The sequence below is a fragment of the Dama dama genome, chromosome 1 (assembly GCF_033118175.1).
Source record: "Dama dama isolate Ldn47 chromosome 1, ASM3311817v1, whole genome shotgun sequence".
NCBI classification, from domain to species: domain Eukaryota; kingdom Metazoa; phylum Chordata; class Mammalia; order Artiodactyla; family Cervidae; genus Dama; species Dama dama.
The window spans coordinates 54,437,310-54,460,000 of record NC_083681.1 but is presented as its reverse complement, the minus strand read 5'-3'; the positions used below and the strand labels follow the sequence as shown (position 1 = coordinate 54,460,000).

At 37.9% G+C, this 22,691-nt stretch overlaps 1 protein-coding gene across 3 annotated transcripts in view; it reads right to left on the bottom strand.

The window, feature by feature from the left end:
• Positions 1-22,691, bottom strand: part of UVRAG (UV radiation resistance associated) — a 316,126-nt gene that overhangs the window by 260,305 nt on the left and 33,130 nt on the right. For 2 of the 3 annotated variants that reach the window (XM_061150645.1, XM_061150654.1), the window contains exon 3: positions 15,022-15,056. The exons of the other annotated variant lie outside the window; for it this stretch is intronic. In XM_061150645.1, the coding sequence (XP_061006628.1) occupies positions 15,022-15,056 (35 nt within the window). The remainder of the gene's footprint in view (positions 1-15,021; positions 15,057-22,691) is intronic. 3 annotated transcript variants of the gene reach the window in all.

The window sequence follows — 22,691 nt, the reverse complement described above, 5'->3', positions numbered from 1 at the left end:
TGGATACGCTACCCACTCCAGTATTCTTGGGCTTCCCAGGTGGCTCAGATGGTAAAGAATCCACCTACAATGCAGGAGACCTGGGTTCAGTCCCTGGGTTGGGAAGATCCCCTGGAGGAGGGCATGGCAACCCACTCCAGTGTTCTTGCCTGGAGAACCCCCATGGACAGAGGAGCCTGGCGGGCTGCAGTCCATGGGGTCACAAACAGTTGGACACGACTGAGCAACTAACTGCACAGCACAGAGTATATGCCCAGCAGTGGGACTGTTGGGTCATACAGTAGTTTTATCCCTAGTTTTTTTTAAGGAATCTCCACACTATTCTCCATGGTGGCTGTATCAATTTACTTTCCCTCTAACAATGCAAGAGGGTTCCCTTTGTCCACATGCCCTTCAGCATTTATTGTCTGTAGATTTTTTGACCATGGCCATTCTGATCTGTATGAGGTAATAGCTCACTGTAGTTTTGATTTGCTATTTCCCCTACTTTAAATGTTAGGGCTCTCATTACTGAACATAACTCTAATTAATCTCATTAAATTATCAACTTTCATAATATATAAATCAGTTAATCAAAAAGCCCTCATATAAGGGTAACTGATCTTTGCTTTGTGACAGGTTTTTTCCTGACCAAAGTGGTGAGGGGACCAGAGCAGTATTTTTGATTTAGGGGATATATTGATGTATGTGTTTTTGTGAATTTAACTGCTGACATTTCAGGAGAGGGAACATGACTTCTAGTTTCATGATGCTTATGTCTGATCTTTTTCACTTGTATGTATTTTGCTTGTGTATTTTTATGTTCTGATTTCCCTGTACTAAAATAAAAGCTCTGATAGACAGGAACACTGCCCGATTTGATTACCATAAGACCCCCAAAGTTTGACAAGTACCTGGCATGTGCTCAATAAATATTTGCTGAATGAGTGAATGATTGCCCACTTAACCAAAATGGACATTTGAGGACACCAAAAGATTATCAATAAACAGCATGATGATAACACAATAAGCTCACTGTGCAAAACAGTTTTATACAGATTCCATAGCACCCATGAATTTCAACCTAAGATCACCAGAACTCCATTCTGATATGACCCCCACCCTGTCTCTAGCCCAAGAAAACTGTTTTAGCAACCCTGCTAAATACGGGTAGTGTGCTTAGTCACTCAATGTGTCCAACTCTGTGATCCCATGGACTGCAGCCCGCCAGGCTCCTCTGTGGGGATTCTCCAGGCAAGAATCCTGGGGTGGGTTGCCATGCCCTCCTCCAGGGGACCTTCCCAACCCAGGGACTGAACCCAGGTCTCCTGCATTACAGGCAGTTTCTTTACCATCTGAGCCATCAGGGAAGCCCAAGAATACTGGAGTGGGCAGCCTATCCCTTCTCCAGAGAATCTTCCCGACCCAGGAATCAAATTGGGGTCTCCTTCATGCAGGCAGATTCTTTACCAGCTGAGCTACCAGGGAAGCCCAAATAGGGGTAGAATTTCATTTAAATATGGAGATGAACATTAAGGTCTAGGAATAAGTAGGCAGACCTGTACTACAAAAAAACGCTAAAGAAAATTCTTTACACTAAAGAAAAATGACACCAGACAGAAACTTGGCTCTCTAAGCAGGCATAAAAAGCAATGGTAAAGAGTGAGTAAATATAAAAGACTATCTATTTTTCTTATTTTATTTATATCATATATGACTGTTTAAAGTAAAAGCTATAACTGTATAAAGAGTTTTATAACATATGTATAGATTCATATATACAAACGTAACAGCACAAATTAGAGAAGGTAGAAAACTAGAACTATTCTGTTGCAAGGTTCTCCTGTTTACATGAAGTAGTTAAAAGTACATACGGCAATCCTAAAGTAATGATTTAAAAATTAATGCAAAGAAGTACAGCTGAAAAGACAAGGCAGGAATGTAAAACAACATGAAAAAATATATATTCTATGATTATTTCATTTATATGAAGTTCTAAAACAAGTAAAACAAATCTGTGGTGACAAATGATTTCCTCTTGTGGGGAGATGGCTTTCTGGGCACAGGAGAACTTTCTGGAATGATAGGAAATATATATATATCTTGACAAGGTATGTATGCACTTACCAAAACTCAGCAAACAAAACAGTTAAAATTTGTGCATTTCACTGAATATGACTTTTACTTAAGGAAATAGACACTTAACTCCAAAGTACAGGTTTGCTTCTTACAGTGGTAAGGATTAGTAATTCTGAGGCCACTTTTCGTGAGTTCTAAGCATGAGCAAAGATGTTGAGATCAGTGGAAGTCAGGTTTTTCACTGTCAGAGAATGAAGTGACAAATGAATTGGGAGTTCAGCTGGACTGAAATCGGAGATACTGGTATGAATGCATGGTTTTTAAAAGACAGAGCAATAGATATATTGTGTGTACGTGTGCGTGTCACTTCCTAGCTCAGTCCCTTAAGAAAGGCTAGAAGTAATGAGCACACTAGTAACAATGAGCATGCTCAGATCTTGCTGTCTGTTCCACAATCTCAATAAAAGAGAACCAAGGGTTCCTTGGGGAGAAAACTGATTCCAGAGCTACGGCAGGAAGGGTACGACACGAGTCTGGAATATCTCAAGCCAGAATGTCAGAAAGTACTCAGTGATGTGAATATATCAAAAGGATATAGCAATCAATTTACAGGGCTCTCACTAACCAAATGTGGGATAATGTTAAGCATCAAAATAAATTATAGTTATAGATTAACCCACTGAATAAAATAAGATTCTTTGAGTCCATGATGATACAGATTAATAATTAATTAAATGGGAGAGAAAGTTAAATTGCCAACTAGTAAATAATAAAAGGAGAGATGGAAATTAGAAAATCACCAATGGATGCTAAAACTGGTAAGCAAACAGTTGATGAGAAACAGGATATATAAAAAGTCTCAAAGTTTCTCCCTCACAAATCACTTATTAATTATAAATGCAAAAATTATAACTTCTCAGTGGAGAAACCTGGCAGGAATTACCTTAATCAAGTGACAAGTTGGGACAAGCCAGCAACAGGTGCCTCTTAAACACTGAAAAGAATACGGCACTGCCAGTATAGTTTTCCTGCCAAAAATGCAAAACCTGAATCTAGTCATGAGGAAACATCCAACAAACTGAAAGAGTGTACAAAATAACTGGTCTGTATGGTTTTAAACTGAGGGACTGGTTCCAAACTGAGAAAGGAGTAGGTCAAGGTTGTGTACTGTCACCTTGCTTATTTAATTTATATGCAGAGTACATCATGCAAAATGCCAAAGTGGATGAAGCACAAGCCGGAATCAACATTGCAGGGAGAAGTATCAATAACCTCAAATATGCAGATGACATCACCCCGTGGCAGAAACCAAAGAACTAAAGAGCCTCTTGATGAAAGTGAAAGTGAGTGAAAAAGCTGGCTTAAAACTCAACATTCAAAAAACTAAGATTAAGATCATGGCATCTGGTCCTATCACTTCATGACAAATAGACGGGGAAACAATGGAAACAGTGAGAGACTTTATTTTCTTGGGCTCCAAAATCACTGTGGATGGTGACTGCAGCCATGAAATTAAAAGACGCCTGCTCCTTGGAAGAAAAGCTATAACAAACCTAGACAAAATGTTAAAAAGCAGAGACATTACTTTAACAACAAAGGTCCAACAATAATCAAAGCTATGATTTTTCCAGTAGTTGTGTACGGATCTGAGAGTTGGATCATAAGGAAAGCTGAGCACTGAAGAACTGATGCTTTTGCACTTTGTTGAAGAATCTTGAGAGTCCCTTGGACTGCAAGGAGATTAAACCAATCAATCCTAAAGGGAATCAGTCCTGAATATTCATTGGAAGGACTAATGGTGAAGCTGAAGCTCCAATACTTTGGCCACCTGATACACATAACTGACTCGTTGGAAAAGACCCAGATGGTGGAAAAGACTGAAGGCAGGAGGAGAAGGGGATGACAGAGGATAAGATGGTTGGGTGGACATCCAATTCAACGGACATGAGTCTGAGCAAGCTCCAGGAGTTGGTGATGGACAGGGAAGCCTGGCGTGCTGCAGTCCATGGGGTCGCAAAGAGACAGACACAACTGTGCAACTGAACTGATGGTTTTAAATGCTGAAGTCAGAACACCCCTGAAAAGGCTAAATTAGAATTGTCCAAACTGAAGAATAAAGCAACATGACAACTAAAGACAAAGTGATTCTAGATTGAGTCTTGGAGAGTTGACAACACCTGAATAAGGACTAGGAATCAATTGTTGGAAACCTAAATTGGTATAGCCACTTGGAAAACACTATGGAAGTAACTCAAAAAATTTACAATAGAACTACCATATGATCCAGTAATCCCTCTTCTGGGTAGATACTCAAAGGAAATGAAAGTGTCTTAGAGATAGAAGCGCTCCCGTGTTCACTGCAGCAGTATTCACAATAGCCAAATACATGTACAACCGAAGTGACAATCAATAGATGAATGATAAAGAAAATGTAATGCATATGTGTGGAACATTATTCAGCCTTAAAAAGGAAATCCTGCCATTTGCAAAAGCATGGATGAATCTGAAGGATAGTATGACAAGTGAAATAAGTCAGAAACAGAAAGTGAAATACTGCATGATATCATTTACACATAGAATCTAAAAGTCAAACTCATAAAAATGGGTGTATAATGGTGGCTGCCAAGGGTTGAAGGTTGGGCAAAATGGGGAGATGTTGGCCAAAGAGTATAAGGGTACAAAGTTTCAGTTTTGCAAAAAGAAATCATCTTGGAAATCAAATGTACAACATGGTGAGTAAAGTTAATAACACTATATTGTATACTGGAAATTTGCTAAGAGAGTACTAAGCATTCTCACTACCAAAAAAAACCAACACAGTTAACTATGGGAGGTAATAGATATATTAATCAGTTTGATTTTGGTCATTATTTTACTACATATATATAGGTATATATATGTATAGATAATATATATATACCTGTATATATAGATATACGTATATGTACATGTGTGTATACATACACACACATATATATAGATAAACCAAAACGTCATGCTGCATATCTTAATACACACAATTTTTGTCAACTATACCTGGGGGGTAGAGGATGAAGGACTGTGCTTAACTGTACTGTGTCAATGTTATACTTTCCTGATTTTAGTCATTTTAATGTAATTATATAAGAGATTGTCCTTGTTTGTAGGAAATATATGCTGAAGTATTTGATACCAGTAAATCTTTCTTTGAAGGTAGTCAATTATTTTAAGAAGCCAAAGTTGTGCTTAAATAAATTTATTGAAAACACAGGCAATAAAGAAAGACAAAAGTACTTTGAGTAAAACATGATGAGTAACTACGAAATGGCAAGATCAGATTTCACACATGACCCAAGGAATGAATGGAAGGCAACCATCCATTTGTGATAATGGCAAGCTAGACGGTCCTCCCACTGAAAACAATTAAAAATGCTGGCTAAAATATAACCACCATCATCACTAAAGATTTTCCAAGCCAAAAAGGAAAGCTAGAACCCGAAGAAATAAACGTAAATCTAAAGGACTTTTCTCCCTTAAAGGAATTTGCCAATGTATATAGACCTAAGGCATTGGTTTGGGCAGTCTTAAAGAGAGACAAGAACATAATTCAAAGCCCAGATCCAGGTCTCACTCAGGTCTACGAGAAGTCCTCCGCATTGAGCTCGAACAACAAAAAGGCTATATACTCACAGGCATGAGCGGAACAACAGAGGAGAGTAGAATTCAACAAACCAACTGCACAAAACCGGAGATAATCAAAAAAGGAAACATGAAAAAAAAAGACTACTTGAACTATAAAATGAGATTGAATAGATCTCATAAACATAATTTAAAAATAAAAAAAGCCAAATCCTTGCACAGAATGTATTTATTTTCAATTGACACTAACTGGCACTGTTTCTCCAGAGTAGGCACTTCATAAAAATATAAATTCAGGAAAAAGAACATCAAAATGGCCAATAAACACTGGAAGAGGTGATCAATTAGAATAATACATGAGGAAATGTAAATTAAAATCACAATATAATACCACTAGCCCACCAGAATGGCTCAAATTTTCAAAACAAATAATAACAAGTTTGGGCAAGAATGTGGAGCAACTAAACACTGCTGGTATGGATATGACCGGGACAAGCGACTTTGGAAAACTACCTGGCAGTACCTCCTAAGGCTGAAAACAACCTATGACCCAGCACTTAGCTCCACTCTTATGTAGATACCTAACAGAAACAGATACACATACTTGCCAAAGGACATGTACACACAGAATTAATAAACAATTTGTATGAATCTCACTAATATGCTAAGCAAAAGAGCACATGCCATATAAAAGTTCAATAGCAAGCAGGACTAATCTAGAAGTTAGGATAGTGGTGGTCCTTGGAAGAAGGTAGTAACTAGCGGGAGAACACAAAATAATGCTGTTGTTCTTGATCTGGTTACATGGATCTGTTCCCTGTGAAAAGTCACCAGGCTGTTATTTGTGCCCTTTACTGTAATGTGTGCTGTATCACAATACAAAGTAATAAGACAAAAATGTTCAAAGATTCAATAATGGAAAAAATACAGCATCTTACAAGGAGGTATCTACAGAGATAAAAACAAAGGCATCTCTTCATGATGTCATTTGGGGCCCTAAAGCCTGAAGACAGGAGTTGGAGGATTAACCATCTGAAAAGACAGCTATTTACTCCCCCACTATGTGTAAGGTCATCTCTCAACTAAACTCCATGTGCTCTGGAATATGAAATAGCATAATTTCAAATTCTCAGCAGAAAAAGCATGAAATAACCACCCCTTTCCAAAGTGGGAAAAAAAAAAAAAAGACCTGGTGAATGTCTGGCCCGTAAATATGAAGGGCCATATTTAAGGGGTGGGATGACGGGCACAGGTGTGATGGGCACCAAGAATACTTCATTCTAAAACTAATTAAAAGTCTTTGGAAAGGAGAGGAGTCTTCTGAAGTTGTTTCTGTGGCTGAATAGATGACCTGAACCAACATTTTAAACCAACAGAACATTAATACAGCAGAACTACTGTCATTACAATCTTCTCATTACAATGACCTTCCTTTATAATTTTATAGAATAGCTGCCAGACAATGACCAAATATTCCTGAGCTAGTCCACTCAGATACAGATATGGTCTGCCACATATTAAAGACTCCAGTGCCCAATAATGTTACTATAAAGATCTAGATGATTTTCTACATTTAACCTATACATATAAGCCCATTGTCTGGATGGAACAAATTATTCAAGTACTAACATCATTTAAGGACCTATATCTTATTCACTGAAAGTACAGTGGCAGAATATTAGGATATTTATAGCTTTGAAAAGTTCACCTCCAGGAGAATCTAAAATAATTATTTATTCCCTGGGCAATTTTTCTAAAACACTGCTCAACTGATATTTATTAAAGGAACACATATATAGAAAAGTTTCACAAAACACAAACAAGTTGTCACTATTTTATCACTCAAAAACAAACATACGATCACAAGAAACACAACTAAGGTTTCATAAAAGCTGTTCCAACTTCCCCAAAACATACAAGATAACTCTCAGGAATGGCATACTAAATTCATAAGCACTAATTATTCCCCATTCTGTTCTTTTCCTCTATTTCTTTGCAATGATCGCTGAGGAAGGCTTTCTTATCTCTCCTGGCTATTCTTTGGAACTCTGCATTCAAATGGGAATATTTTTCCTTTTCTTCTTTGCTTTTCTCTTCTCTTCTTTTCACAGCCATTTGTAATGCCTTCTCAGACAACCATTTTGCCTTTTTGCATTTCTTTTCCATGGGGGTGGTCTTGATCCCTGTCTCCTGTACAATGTCAGGAACCTCCGTCCATAGTTCATCAGGCTCTCTGTCTATCAGATCTAGTCCCTTAAATCTATTTCTCACTTCCACGGTATTGTCATAAGGGATTTGATTTAGGTCATACCTGAGTGGTCTAGTGGTCTTCCCTGACCTGCCTCTTGAGAAAACTGTATGCAGGTCAGGAAGCAACAGTTAGAACTGGACATGGAACAACAGACTGGTTCCAAATAGGAAAAGGAGTACGTCAAGGCTGTATATTGTCACCCTGCTTATTTAACTTATATGCAGAGTACATCATGAGAAACGCTGGCCTGGAAGAAGTACAAGCTGGAATCAAGACTGCCTGGAGAAATATCCATAATCTCAGATATGCAGATGACACCACCCTTATGGCAGAAAGTGAAGAGGAACTAAAAAGCCTCTTGATGAAAGTGAAAGAGGAGAGTGAAAAAGTTGGCTTAAAGCTCAACATTCAGAAAACTAGGATCATGGCATCTGGTCCCATCACTTCATGGGAAATAGATGGGGAGACAGTGGAAACAGCGTCAGACTTTATTTGGGGGGCTCCAAAATCACTGCAGATGGTGATTGCAGCCATCAAATTAAAAGACGCTTACTCCTTGGAAGGAAAGTTATGACCAACCTAGATAGCATATTAAAAAGCAGAGACATTACTTTGCCAACAAAGGTCCGTCTGGTCAAGGCTATGGTTTTTCCAGTGGTCATGTATGGATGTGAGAGTTGGGCTGTGAAGAAAGCTTGAGTGCCGAAAAATTGATGCTTTTGAACTATGGTGTTGGAGAAGACTCTTGAGAGTCTCTTGGACTGCAGACAGATCCAAACAATCCATCCTAAAGGAGATCAGTCCTGGGTGTTCATTGGAAGGACTGATGCTGAAGCTGAAACTCCAGTACTTTGGCCACCTCATGCGAAGAGTTGACTCGTTGGAAAAGACCCTGATGCTGGGAGGGATTGGGGGCAGGAGAAGAAGGGGATGACAGAGGATGAGATGGCTGGATGGCATCACTGACTCGATGGGCATGAGTTTGAATAAACTCCGGGAGTTGGTGATGGACAGGAAGGCCTGGCGTGCTGCGATTCATGGGGTCGCAAAGAGTCGGACACGACTGAGCGACTGAACTGAACGGAACTGAATTATTCCCCAGCCCCAAAACTCTCTCTCCTTTGTCTCATTCACCTTTATTCATCCTTCATATCTCAACTTAGGAATTACTTATTGTGAGAAGCCTCTCCTAATCACCCTCACCAAACTAAAGATAAATGACATTCCTAGATGTTCCCAAAGAATCCTGTTCCGCTGGTCTTATAACTGCATGATGATGAAGTTTAACACAAAGTAACGTAAGATGGCTAAGCAAGAGGATCCAACTCCCTTCTCTCTCTCTCTCTATCACGTGCGCACACGCACGCAAAGCTGAAATGTTAATTCAGTTCAACTAGAACATACACTTCTGTGACAACCCCTCAGGCCAGTAACTCATAAAAAGTATTTATATTGTCCAGTCAATTTTTTCCCAAAGATTTAAAAATATCTCAGGCAGTCTCAATTCAAACAGAAGTTTTGGTTCCGATAACTCTGTCACATGCTTTCCCTAAAAGCACATACTCTAGAACTTTGTTTATTCAATTCTAAGGCCTATCACTGACCTCTGTTAGACCTCTAGAAGACATTTAACCAGTAGAAGGGAATGTGATCTAAGGGGGGCAGCACAAGGCTGTGAAAGAGATGGACTTTCAAACACACAGAAACTAGCTATCACGCTTCTTCCTGCCACCATGAGATTTTCAATTTTCTAATAAAAAAAGAAAAACTTCTTTTTTGTAAAAAATAAAATATGCAATAATTAACTTGATAATTGTTAAAGATGGTGCACATGGGTTCACTGGGCTTCCCTGATAGCTTAGTTGGTAAAGAATCGGCCTGCAATGCAGGAAACCCCGGTTCAATTCCTGGGTCAGGCAGATCCACTGAAGAAGGGATAGGCTACCCACTCCAGTATTCTTAGGCTTCCCTTGTGGCTCAGCTGGTAAAGAATCCACCCACGATCTGGAAGACCTGGGTTTAATCCTTGGGTTGGGAAGATCCCCTAGAGAAGAGAAAAGCTACCCACTCCAGTATTCTGGCCTGGAGAATTCCATGGACTGTATAGTCCATGGGGTCTCAAAGAGTTGGACATGACTGAGTCACTTTCACTTTCTCGTGGGTTCATTACACAATTCGCCTCTACTTTTGTACATACAAAACCCAATTTAGAGAATTTAGTTACTTCCATTCTTACTACTTCAATTATTCTAGTTTTTAATTAATCAATGGCCCTTCAATAATGTTAAGAATGTTAACTTCCCCCTGAACCAAAAATCAATAAATAACTACTTTGGAGGGTATGGTTAGCTGAACCCTGAGATAAGAAAGCTGAATTATACATTCACCATTAACTGTTCAATGCTAAATATATCTGAGAAGAAATCAGGACTCTGACATATAACTTAGAGACACAGCTCCACCATCTAGCCTGTCAACAGTGGATTATTCTAGTTAATGCAACAGACACTGGACTTCACTGTGCCAGGGACATTAGAAAATAGAAAAATGAATAAGCTAGGGGTCCTTCTTCACCAGCTGCCCTCAATTTTGTGTTACCTCTCAAAAACTCATTCCCATGCCATCCACCCCTTGACTACTATCTGCCATCTCTCCAGGTCATTTCCTCTGTTGTCCTGATCTTCAATTCCTTTCTCCTTGTCTCTGTTAAGCTTGTCAAAACCTGAAACCACTCACTCTACTCCAGCCATACTAACTTCTTAGCCATTCCTTGAAAACCTCAAGTAGACTCCTACCTTCATCTTTTCCTACTTCTTGGCCTGGAACAGCCTTCCCCTCTTAGATACATGGTTGTTTTCAGTCACTAAATCGTATCTCACTCTGCGATGTCATGAACTGCAGCACACCATGATTCCCTGTCTACCACTATCTCCTGGAGTCTGCTCAAGTTCATGTTCATTGACTTGGTGATGCTATCTAACCATCTCATCCTCTGCTACATGGTATGTTCCCTCATTTTTTTCAGCTGTCTGCTCAAATGAGACCTTTCATGTGACTACCACAGAAACTCAGCCACTACCCCTGCCAGATACTTTATTATACTGCTTTGTTTTACTCAGTTATATTTATTACCATCTAACATATTCCAATTTACGAACTTCCCTGATGGCTCAGATGGTAAAGCATCTGCCTACAATGCAGGAGACCTGGGTTCAATCCCTGGGTCAGGAAGATCTCGTGGAGAAGGAAATGGCAATTCACTCCAGTATTCTTACCTGGAAAATCCCACGGATGGAGGAACCTGATAGGCTACAATCCATGGGGTCACAAAGAGTCAGAGACAACTGAGCGACTTCACAACACACAAACATATTCCAGTTTATCATCAATTCTAACAAGTATTTTTCTTCCATTGTAAGGTAAATTTTGACTTTCAGTTCAGTTCAGTTGCTCAGTCATGCCCGACTCTCTGTGACCCCATGAACTGCAGCATGCCAGGCCTCCCTGTCCATCACCAACTCCCAGAGTTTACCCAAACTCATATCCACTGAGTCAGTGATGCCATCCAACCATCTCATCCTCTGTTGTCCCCTTCTCCTCCCGCCTTCAATCTTTCCCAGCATCAGGGTCTTTTCAAATGAGTCAGTTCTTCACATTAGGTGGCCAAATACTGAAGTTTCAGCTTCAGCATCAGTCCTTCCAAAGACTATTCAGGACTGATTTCCTTTAGGATGGACTGGTTGGTTCTCCTTGCAGTCCAAGGGACCCTCAAGCGTCTTCTCCAACACCACAGTTTAAAAGCATCAATTCTTTGGCACTCAGCTTTGTTTATAGTCCAACTCTCACATCCATACATGACTACTGGAAAAACCATACCTTTCACTAGACAGACCTTTGTTGGCTAAGTAATGTCTCTGCTTTTAAATAGGCTGTTTAGGTTGAGTCATAGCTTTTCTTCCAAGGAGCAGCATCTTTTAATTTCATGGCTGTAGTCACCATCTGCAGTGATTTTGGAGCCCAAAAATATAAAGTCTCTTACTGTTTCCACTGCTTCCCCATCTATTTGCCATGAAGGGATGGGACCAGATGCCATGACCTTAGTCTTCTAAATGTTGAGTTTTAAGCCAACTTGTTCACTCTTTTCTTCCATTGTAAGATTTTTCTTCCATCTTTCATTGTAACATTTTTCTTCCATTGTTAAGATAAATTCTGACTTTAGAAATATTAAAATCAGTAAGGTCCTATACTCGTTGACCACTAGGTGGCAGTCATCAGGTGTCACTATCTACCTGCACAACCTTAATAATAGTTGTCTTTTTGTGTTTTTTTTTATTGTAGTATAGTTACTTTACAATGCTGTTACTTTCTGTTGTACAGCAAAGTAAATAAGTTATATATATACAGATATCCCCTATGTTTTGGATTTCTTTCCCATTTAGGTCACAGCAGAGCACTGAGGTAGTACCTGTGCTATACAGGGACCTCATTAGTATACACAGCAGCATATAGCTGTTCTTAATATCAATTCTTTTAAGTTATTGACACTACTGACACTACCTGTGCTTAGTCTGCCAGTTAAAAATCTCTTGATTTAAACTGAAACAATTCTATATATAATATCTATCAATAATTTAAATTCAACACATTTTAAAAATATCAAGCATTCACAATAATGAAGAATAACCAGAAAGAACTTTCAGACTGCTAATAAGAATGTAAACAAAACAATAACTTTAAACTATTTAGCAATATATACTAAAGCTTATAATATGCATATTCTCAGCAAGCCCACTTATAAATATATATGCAACAGAAATGCATACAAACATTCAACCAACAGATATATCTAAGAATATCCATAGCAATACTATTCATGTTAGCTCAAAACTAGAAACAAGCTCTTCCACCAGTAGACCAGTGGTTAAGACTCCACGCTTCCACTGCAGGGGGCACAAGTTAATTCCCAGGTCCGATAACTAAAATCCCACATGCCAATGCAACATGGCCAGAAAACAAACAAACAAAACCAGAAACTAACCAAATTCCCAGCAACAGAAGAATGGATAACTTCTGGTATATTCATACAATGAAGGACAATAGAGAAAACAAATATACCTCACAATATGAACAACTCTTACAATATACAGTTAAGACATCAAAGTCAGACACAAAAGAACAGACACTATATGATTCCATTTCTACAAAGCTCACCAACAGGTAAATTAATTTATAGTGTTAAAAGTCAGAAAAGTGGGAGTCACTCAGTCATGTCCAACTCTACAACCCCATGGGCTATACAGTCCATGGAATTCTCCAGGTCAGAATACTGGAGTGTGTAAGTTGTTCCCTTCTCCAGGGGATCTTGTCAATCCTGGAATTGAACCAGGGTCTCCCACATTGCAGGTGATTCTTTACCAGCTGAGCTACCAGGGAAGCCCATGTTAAAAGTCAGAGAGGAATAGTAACTGAAGATGGTATAAGGGGGCTTCTGGGGCACTGAAAATATTCTATTTCTTGATCTGGATACTGGTTACACATGTGTATTTAATTTGAGAAAACTGAGTTTTCACTATAGTAAAGGGAGTAAAATAAATCGAGGAGTCCTACTCTATTTGCTCCCTAAACCTACCCTCCCCACCTCTCAATTGTCCGTAGACCATTTCTGTCTCCAACTGAGCCAGGATAGGAGCAGAAATGATATTTAGCAGCTACCATATGTCAGGTTCCCTGGTGGCTCAGCTGGTTTTCCCAGCAGTTCAGTCGTCAGGACTCCAAGCTCTCACTGTTGAGGGCCTGGGTTCAGTCCCTGATCAGGGAACTAAGATCCCCTGAGCCACATGGCATGGCCAAAAAAAAAAAAAGAAAAAGAAGACAGCTTGATGAAGAGGAAAGAGTAGTACAGACTTGAAGATGGAGGGCCTGGATTTGAGTTCTGGTCCCACAGTTGTGTGAGACTCTGCAAAAGCCAGACACTCTCTGGATGTCAGTGTCTTAAGATCTACCCTGTCTACAAGTTGCTCTAAGGATCAAAATGAGATAACAGATGTAAAAGGATTCTGTAAAGATAACACATTGTAGTTACCCATTTATTCATCTAACGAATATTTACTGAGCGCCTACAATATCCGAGACTCTAGGGTTTCAAAGGTGAACAAGACTGGCAAGGTCCCTACTTTCATGGACTTCACACTTGTACGTGGGAGACATAATAAACAGATAAATGGGCAAGTTGCCAACAGTGATAAATGCTCTAAAGAAAATAAACAGAGTGATGTGAAAAAGAGTGGCAAGGGAACTACTTTAGATGGAATAGTCACAGATGGCCAGGCTGAAGTGACATAGCTCAGACCTCAAAGGATTCTTTAGCCAAGTGAAGAAGCAAGGAAACAGGTGCTTGTAGGCATAAGGAACAAGGCAAGTTTGGCATGTTTGAAGCACTGAGAAAATGAGGTAAGACTGGAACACAAGGCTGAGTGAGAAAAACTGTTCGGAGACAAGTTTGAAAAAGTGGACAGGCACTAAATCCAGTATGGCTGGATTGTTAAAAGAATATTACCAGTACCATAAAGCTTTTCTTTTTATTAACATGGCCAAATTGAATCATCATGCAAATATCTAGTGTACCCATTCGCAAAAGAAGGCCATCTCCAACCTTCTACTTGAGCAACTCTATGGCCAAAAAATAAGTGGAAAGATCCTATACAATGGCCCTAGACATAAAATTCTTAAGAACTACATATGAAAACATCATTTATTATGATGTTTGGAAAGTCAAATAGTCAAAAACCTCAAGAGCAAACAGAAATGACAGAATTATAGAATGATTTGGAAAAAAAAACAAAGGTTTTTAACAGAAAAAGTGTCACTGCATTCAGCAAATATTTATCAAGCACCTACTTTGTGCCAGGTATGCTCTAAGCACTAGAGATACATCAATGAAAAAAATCAGTGAAGATTTAAGCAATAATTGAGCAGAAGATTTAACTGTAGAAATATAATACCAGAACTGAACTTCAACTTATTTTATGTCTCAGCATTTTCTAAAATAGGAGTCATAGGCTTAGTCATATGCACCTGTCAGAAAGCAAACTTACCAAGGAATTCTTAATCACTTCACTCTTATAAAATTCTGGAAAAGAAGAAAAAGAACAATAAGTGATGTGGAAGAAAATAAGCTCACTAACTCTTAATCCTATAAAATTTTTAACATATGCTCTAGTTAAAAAAAAAAAAAACACTTAAAACATTTTCAAGGGTCTATTCTCTCTATATATTTATCTGTAAAAATTAAAATACAGATAATTATTAAATAAAAGTTTTTTAATTGAAGCATAGTTGATTTACAATGTGTTAGTTTCTGGTATACAGCAAAGTGATTCAGTTGTACATATACAAAGATTTACTCTTTTTCATATTCTTTTCCATTACAGTTTATTATAGGATATTGAATATAGTTCCCTGTGCTACACAGTAAGACCTTGTTTAAAATTAAGAAGTTTTAAAGGGAAAAACACTGGTAAAGAAAGGTCAAAATCTATTAAGATTTAGTCATTTTTCCCTGACTGGCTCCTTTTACCCCAGAGTGTAAGGTAAGGCCTTAAGAACTCAGACTTTATTCTCCCTTAACTACTGCTATCGTCTACAAAAATTCTATATGCTCTGTTTGTCTCAAACATCTCCAATGATTATCCATTGTAGTACTGTGGAGAGAACACTCATCTAACAACCAGGGAACCGAAGTTCTAGCTCTACATGTCATTAACATTCTGCCTCTCATTTCCTTGGGCCCATTTCTTCATGACACTTTTGACAATCAGACTAATAATCAAGGCCCTCTGTAGCCACTAAAATTCCATGATTCTACACACCTTCATTTATACTGTAAATGTTACAAAACCTGAAGCTACAATCAAAAGAGAAACTGTGTCAGAGATTCAATGGAGATACAATGAAAAGAAAGACTGTGTCAGAGGTTCAAACAGACATTCCTAAGAACCCTTCAATATTGCCTCTGTTGTCTCTGCCGAAGTTACTCTGTGATGCTCTGTCAATGCAGAGCCTATAAGGACTCTGTACCTGTATGCTGCTATACGGCAACATTTCCCATGGGTGATGCACATATCACTGATATATGAGACGACTTTAAGTGATACATGGATAAACTTTACTTTTTTCTAACATTGAAATTTACAACTCATATACCCAACCCCTAATAGTAAGCTCCATAAGGGCAGTAGCATTTGTTTTGTATAACTGCTGTCTCCTCAACATGTAAAATTATTCCTGGCACAGGGTAGGCACTCAGTAAAATTTTGATTGAATCAACAACTTCACAGATTGTGGGAAAAATGGACTTCTTAAAATATATTCAGTATGTAGCATTAAAGATGAAATTCAAAGAGAGTGAAACTTGCCAAAGTAGTCCACAAGACTGAAGTTTGGGAATCATCAAGCAGTAAAGGAAAAGTGGACCTGGATATAAAGTTCTGGGCTAGGTCTTTTGGTTAAAATGTTTCTTCACAGAAGATAACATATATACTATTCTATGCTTGTCTTCCCTTAAAAAATAGTAATAGTGATAATCATCCTATTTTGTGGCAAGACAGCCACAACACACTAAGTGAAAAAAACAGGTTCTATGAGAAAATTTACCACAGGATCCAAATTTTTACAATTACATGAACAACATTTATCTTAGGTGATAGGGTTAGGCTGCTTGCTTTTATTTTTTGCTTGGCAGTTTTTAAATTTTTCTCTTTTGAATAATTACTTTAAATAAAAGAAGGGATAATTCTAATTGTTCTTGGAAACTTTTCTTGATGAATATTTAAGTTACTGATGGTTTTTTGATATTTCAAGTCATACTATATATAATCTTTGCAAGATATATATCCTAAGACACATGTATCTATAAGATAGACTTCAAGTGAAATTGCAGGGTAAAAGGGAAAAAAAGCTTAAATTTGATAGATAGTGCCAGATTGTTCTCTATAAACACTGTACCAATTTACAGCCCCACTTAACACTAGCCAACCCTACACATTCTTTTCTAATTAGTTAACTCATTGGCTGTGCTGGGCCTTCACTGCTGCATGCGGCGTTTTCTAGTTGCGGAGAGTCGGTGCTAGTCTAATTGCAGTGCACGGGCTTCTCATTGCCGTGGCTTCTCTTGTCACAGAACACAGGCTCTAGGCGTTGCAGCACATGGGCTCAGCAGCTGTGGCTCGCAAGGTCCAGACTGCAGGCTCAGCAGCTGCGGCACACAGGGCTTAGCTGCTCCACAGCATGTGGGATCTTCCCAGAGCAGGGATCAAACCCAGGTCCCCTGCACTGGCAGGGGATTCCTAACCACTGGACCACAAGGGAACCCCAACCCTCAGTATTACTCTTTTCATTTTTTCCCAAACAGTTAACCAATGCCAATCATAAATTGGCTACATAAATGTACATATGTATGTGCATGTGTGTATATATATACATGTACATATGTTCTTTTCTAATACGCATACATATACTCTAAATTATTCCCAATATGTTTCTGGGGGTGGGGGAGACTTTTAGGGCTAAAATTTTTGTGTTGCTTGTTATTACAAGGTACTTTCACTTAATATACTTTTGTATTGTCTAAATTTGCTGCAAGTATGTAATACTTTTTAAACCAGTGGAAAAAAATTAAAGCTATTCCGTTTTTCTTTTGAGAGAATTCCTCAGCTTAATCTGTAAAGTGTCTAACTTAAAGAATCTCCAACATATATAGCTCCAGCTCTAAGAAAACGAACAGCATTATTATTTTTTTCAAAACTTTGCTGACTAGCCATATATATACATAAATGAAACTAAACAATTTGCTTTCTCTATTAGACCCTCAAAATGGACTTGCTAATTTTAATGGATAAAGGTCAACAAAGGAGCCATACAGTTTGGAAAGGAATCACCGAGTCTAAAGTAATTTATAAAGTGCTAAATGTGGGCCTACACTGTCTACCATTCTGCTATATTTTGATTGTCAATGAAATCAGCAACATGGTACACAACAGAATAGTGAATTTAGGAGAATTTAAAGTGAAAAAAACAGTTCCAGTCCCCAATGCACCATGTATAAGCTTGACCCTGGACAAGTCAATTAACTTTTCTGGGCCATAGTTTCTTCACCTTTAAAGGAGAATGACACCTGGAAAATAACAGGGTTGTTATGAGGCCCAAATGAAATATTGAATTAACTATACTATATAAGCTATCAATTGTTATTAATATAATTCTATGAATTTTTATTAATTCAACTTGAGCAAAACTATTAGACAAATAAATTTTCAAAAAGATATCACGCAATTCTAGTTCTACATGAAAGGGACCATTAGATACAAATGCTTCTCTATCCAAGCTAAGACCTAAACCAACAAAGCAAGCAGAGACTGCAAAGCATGGTTCCAATGGCATGTCAAAACATGCTATTATACAGCATTCCATTTATTTAACAAATGCTTTTTTAGTATCTCAACTTCACTGAGAAAAGAGGAAACAAACTTAAACTCTACTATGAAACTATTTTTCAACTATCAGATTGGCAAAATTTCACAAGTTTGATTGCACAGTCTGCTGGTCAGGCTGCAGGGAAAAGGGTACCCATATACAGCAAATGGGAATGTCGACAAGGACAATTTTGTAATATCTGTACTTCCACTCTGGAATTTACCCTAAAGCCATACTAGCACTCACAGAAAATAATATATACCAATGAAACTGTTCATGGCAATGCTGTGTATATGCATTGTACATATACAATATATATACACAGCATGTATATGCTGTGTAATGCAAAAGACCAGAACAACTAAATGCTCATCCAAAGAAGTCAGTTAAATAAATTATGGCACAACTGTTCAATACAAAACTAAACAGAAAAAAAGAAAATTAGAGAAGCTCTTTATGAAATAATATGGGAAGACATCTAAAACATATTAAGTGAAAAATGCAAGGCACAGAAATACATATATATACACATATATAATTTGGTACAATTTTTACTTGCAATTGCATGAAGAATCTCAGTAAAGATAAACCAGGGTGTAGCAAAAAACTAGTGAGATGGGAACAGGTGAGAGGAAGATTTTAATACAAACCATCATATATATTTTGAGCCACAGACTGTATTAGCTATTCAAAAATTAAATGAAAATATCTGGGGGCTTACTTTGTGCCAAAAATTATTCCAAGTATTGGAAACAGTGTGGTGAACAAAACTGACCCAGAAATTTCTACTCACAATGGAGCTTACATTTAGTGGACAGAGACATGCATTAAGCAAATAAGTAACCATACAGTTATGTCATTCTATCTGGAGTATCGTGGAGAAAAATCTGATGTACCAAAATAACTGGTTGGTAATCCAGGAAAGCACAGGTACTCACATTTCATGGGGGAGAAATAACTATGGCTGAAGAGCAAACTTGATTTTATAAAACTTCCAAGTTTAAGAAGGAACCAGGATTAGAATCTAGCTCCTAGATTTTTAAAAGGGTTAGTCAGTGATCAAGACTTTCTCTGAGAAAACATCTGGAGTGAAGACCTGAAAGAAGGCAGAGGAGCTAGTCATGTGGCTATCAAGAGGAGAGTGAGGGCAGATGTCTCTAAACTGAAACCAATTTGAATTCAAGGAAGGCAAGAAGGGCAGTAAGGATGAAACAGAGAGAACTAGAAGAGTAGAAAGAGATAAGTGCCGAGAGGTGACAGATGGCCAGTTCATGAAAGGCCTAGGAAACAAAAAGAACTTGAGCTTTTACTCTGAATGAAACAGGAAGCCACTGGAGGGCTGGAGCGAGGAAGAACATGAGCTGACTTTCATCTTAACAGGATCTCGGTTGAGACCACACTGAAAGAGTGCGTGGGCAGCCAGACCTGTTAGAAGTCTACTTCAACAACTCACACAACCACTCCGTGATAGCGGTTTGGAGGTAGTAAGAAAAGAAAAGATTACAGATATATTTTGGTAGTAAGAACCAAAAATATCTGCTGAAAAAATTGGGTACAGAATATAAAAGAGGACAATGCAGGGTGATTCCAAGGTTTCTGGCCAAGCAAATGGAAAGACCGAGTTGCCATTTTCTGATAGACGGATGAATACAGAAGATAGATCAGAGTTAGAACATCAGACTCATTGTTGAATATATCAAGTTTAAGTCACCTCCTAGGCTCCATATGGAGATGTACAGTAGGCAACTGAATATATGAGTATGAGTTCAGGGGGGAGGCCAAAGCTAAAGAAACACATTTGTAAGCTGTTAGAGTGACAAGTGATATTTGAAACTATGACACATGCATGAGACCACCAAACTGAATTATGTAGAGATTGTCTTCTGATGTACCAAAATAGCTGGTTGGTAATCCAGGAAAGCACAGGTACTCACATTTCATGGGGGAAAAATAACTATGGCTGAAGAACAAACTTGATTTTATAAAACTTCCAAGTTTAAGAAGGAACCAGGATTAGAATCTAGTTCCTCATCCATTAACACAAGGCTTTGTTCTCTCAGAATGTAATAAATGGTGTTCAATTTGAACTACCTGAGAAATAGACAATCTCCTAAGAGCACTAAAAAAAGTGTCAAAACTAAAAAACACTCACACATAACTTCTTACGCTCTGCTGTGAATTCAGCTAAAATAAAAGAATAACTTAGAAATCAGCATTTCAGATATTCTTCCAATTCAGAAAAAACAAAAACAAACTTCTTTTGAAACAGAAATGATGCCACTAGGCAGGTGGTACAGGTGGTTTTTAAGAAGAGCCTATAGGCCTTCCATTGTGGTCATCCTACACCAAGGGCCACATAATGATCATGCAATGAATATTCAAGTTTATCATCACAGCTCCAAGAAGATAAGGTGGTATTAATTAGGCTTACTAAGCAAAGAGTTTTCTGGCTCCTCCTATGGCAGTGAAAAGTTACAGAGCCGAACATGTGGGCCCAACAAGTCTATTATGTCAATAGACTTCATTCAACCATGACATTCTGGAGCACAGGGAGGTCCCAGAAGTCATCAATCCTCTCATTTTAGAAATAAATTAACAGCACACAAGAGGAACTAAATGTCCCAGCCAAAGGGCTGGCCAGTCAGTGACAGACTCAATACCACTACTAGACACTGGACTTCCCTGTGGTCTGAAACCAGCAAGTCCCTTATTATGTTAATAACCATTTCATTGAAATAACTTCAAGAAGCAGTCCAAAAAAAAAAACAAAAAAACAGAAATATTCCATAATAACTTCTAAGCTCAAGATATAAAGTAAACTAGAGAAGATAAGAAAAAGAACAACAACAACAAAAAAATCACTTTGTTTTCATTGTATCTCTTGGACAAGTTTTTACATCATGGTTATCAACCAGTCCCATGACTACTCTTTTTAGAAACTACTATTATGCCTGTTAATGTTACAATTCTAATAATAATTGCTATCATTTACCAAATACTTAAAATGTACTATGTTCAATGTCAGTAACTATTATCAGAGGTAACAATGGAGCAAAAACACAGAAGTTCTAACAAAGACAACCAAGAACTGATTATATAGAAACCTATAAAAAATGTAAAGTACTTTGGCATTGTCATATATTGCTAGTGATGAAATCAATTAGTGAGCAGCACACCAAATGTAATAAGATCTGCAAAAATACTTATACTCTTAGCACAGACAGTGACCAAACTGTTTCATTTTTCTTCTGGACACATAAGAAGACAATACTTTCCCATCCCCTATTCACCTAAAAAGGATGATGTAACTGATATACCGCTAATGGAATGTCATCGAATTGATGTGAAACATTTCCATTTAAAAATCTTCCTCAAATAATCCGTTTCCCTTGCCACACCAGAAGCATCATTCCAAAACAGAAGCAGTCTGGATACCTGAGCCACCAGTTAGAGGAGAACTGCCAAGCCAGTATCTGATAAGTAACACCTACACTGAACTCTGTTCAGTTGCTCACCTGTGTCCGACTCTTTGCAACCCCATGGACTACAGCATACCAGGCTTCTCTGTCCTTCACCATCTCCCAGAGATTGCTCACTGAACTTAGTGTTTAAGAAATTTATTATGTCAAGGCACTGAACGACTCATAGCACTGTTATGGTAGCTAGAGTTACTCGTTCAGATTAATACAATTGTTTTAAAAATATGCAGTGGTTAGAATGAAACCTAAGAATGAAATAAAACTGTAAAACTGGTGGAATTTACAGTCCTTTTTCCTTTGTCCAAGAATTACATAGCAAGCTATTTCAGTATATAGTATATATACTGGTAATAGTTGGTATATAAGTACACACTGGTACATAGCTGGTATATAGTTACATACTAGCTGAAATATCCAGAACTAATATCAATGTAGTTTTAATCCTAATTCAATATTCCTGTCATTATACCATTCTTCCTCTTTTACAGTATTCAACATAAGTCAACTGATTATGTCAAAGTGTCTTTTGCCTAATATGTATTCAAAAGATGCTTGTGATTCTGAATCAAATATCTGATGTCCTCTTAGAATTATCACTTATGGAAGAATCCACATTTCACTATGAGGAAATGAATTCAAAGAAACCATGCAATTCTAAAAATGAGCCCATATACACAAAGAATTACAGATATGAGAAGATATGAACTAGGTCCAAATTTTACCACAAGACTAAAGGAATCAATTATATTTTAAAGACAAGCAACTAGATACTGGACTCAAGTAACCTATTTCAAATGACAGCTACTGAATAACTA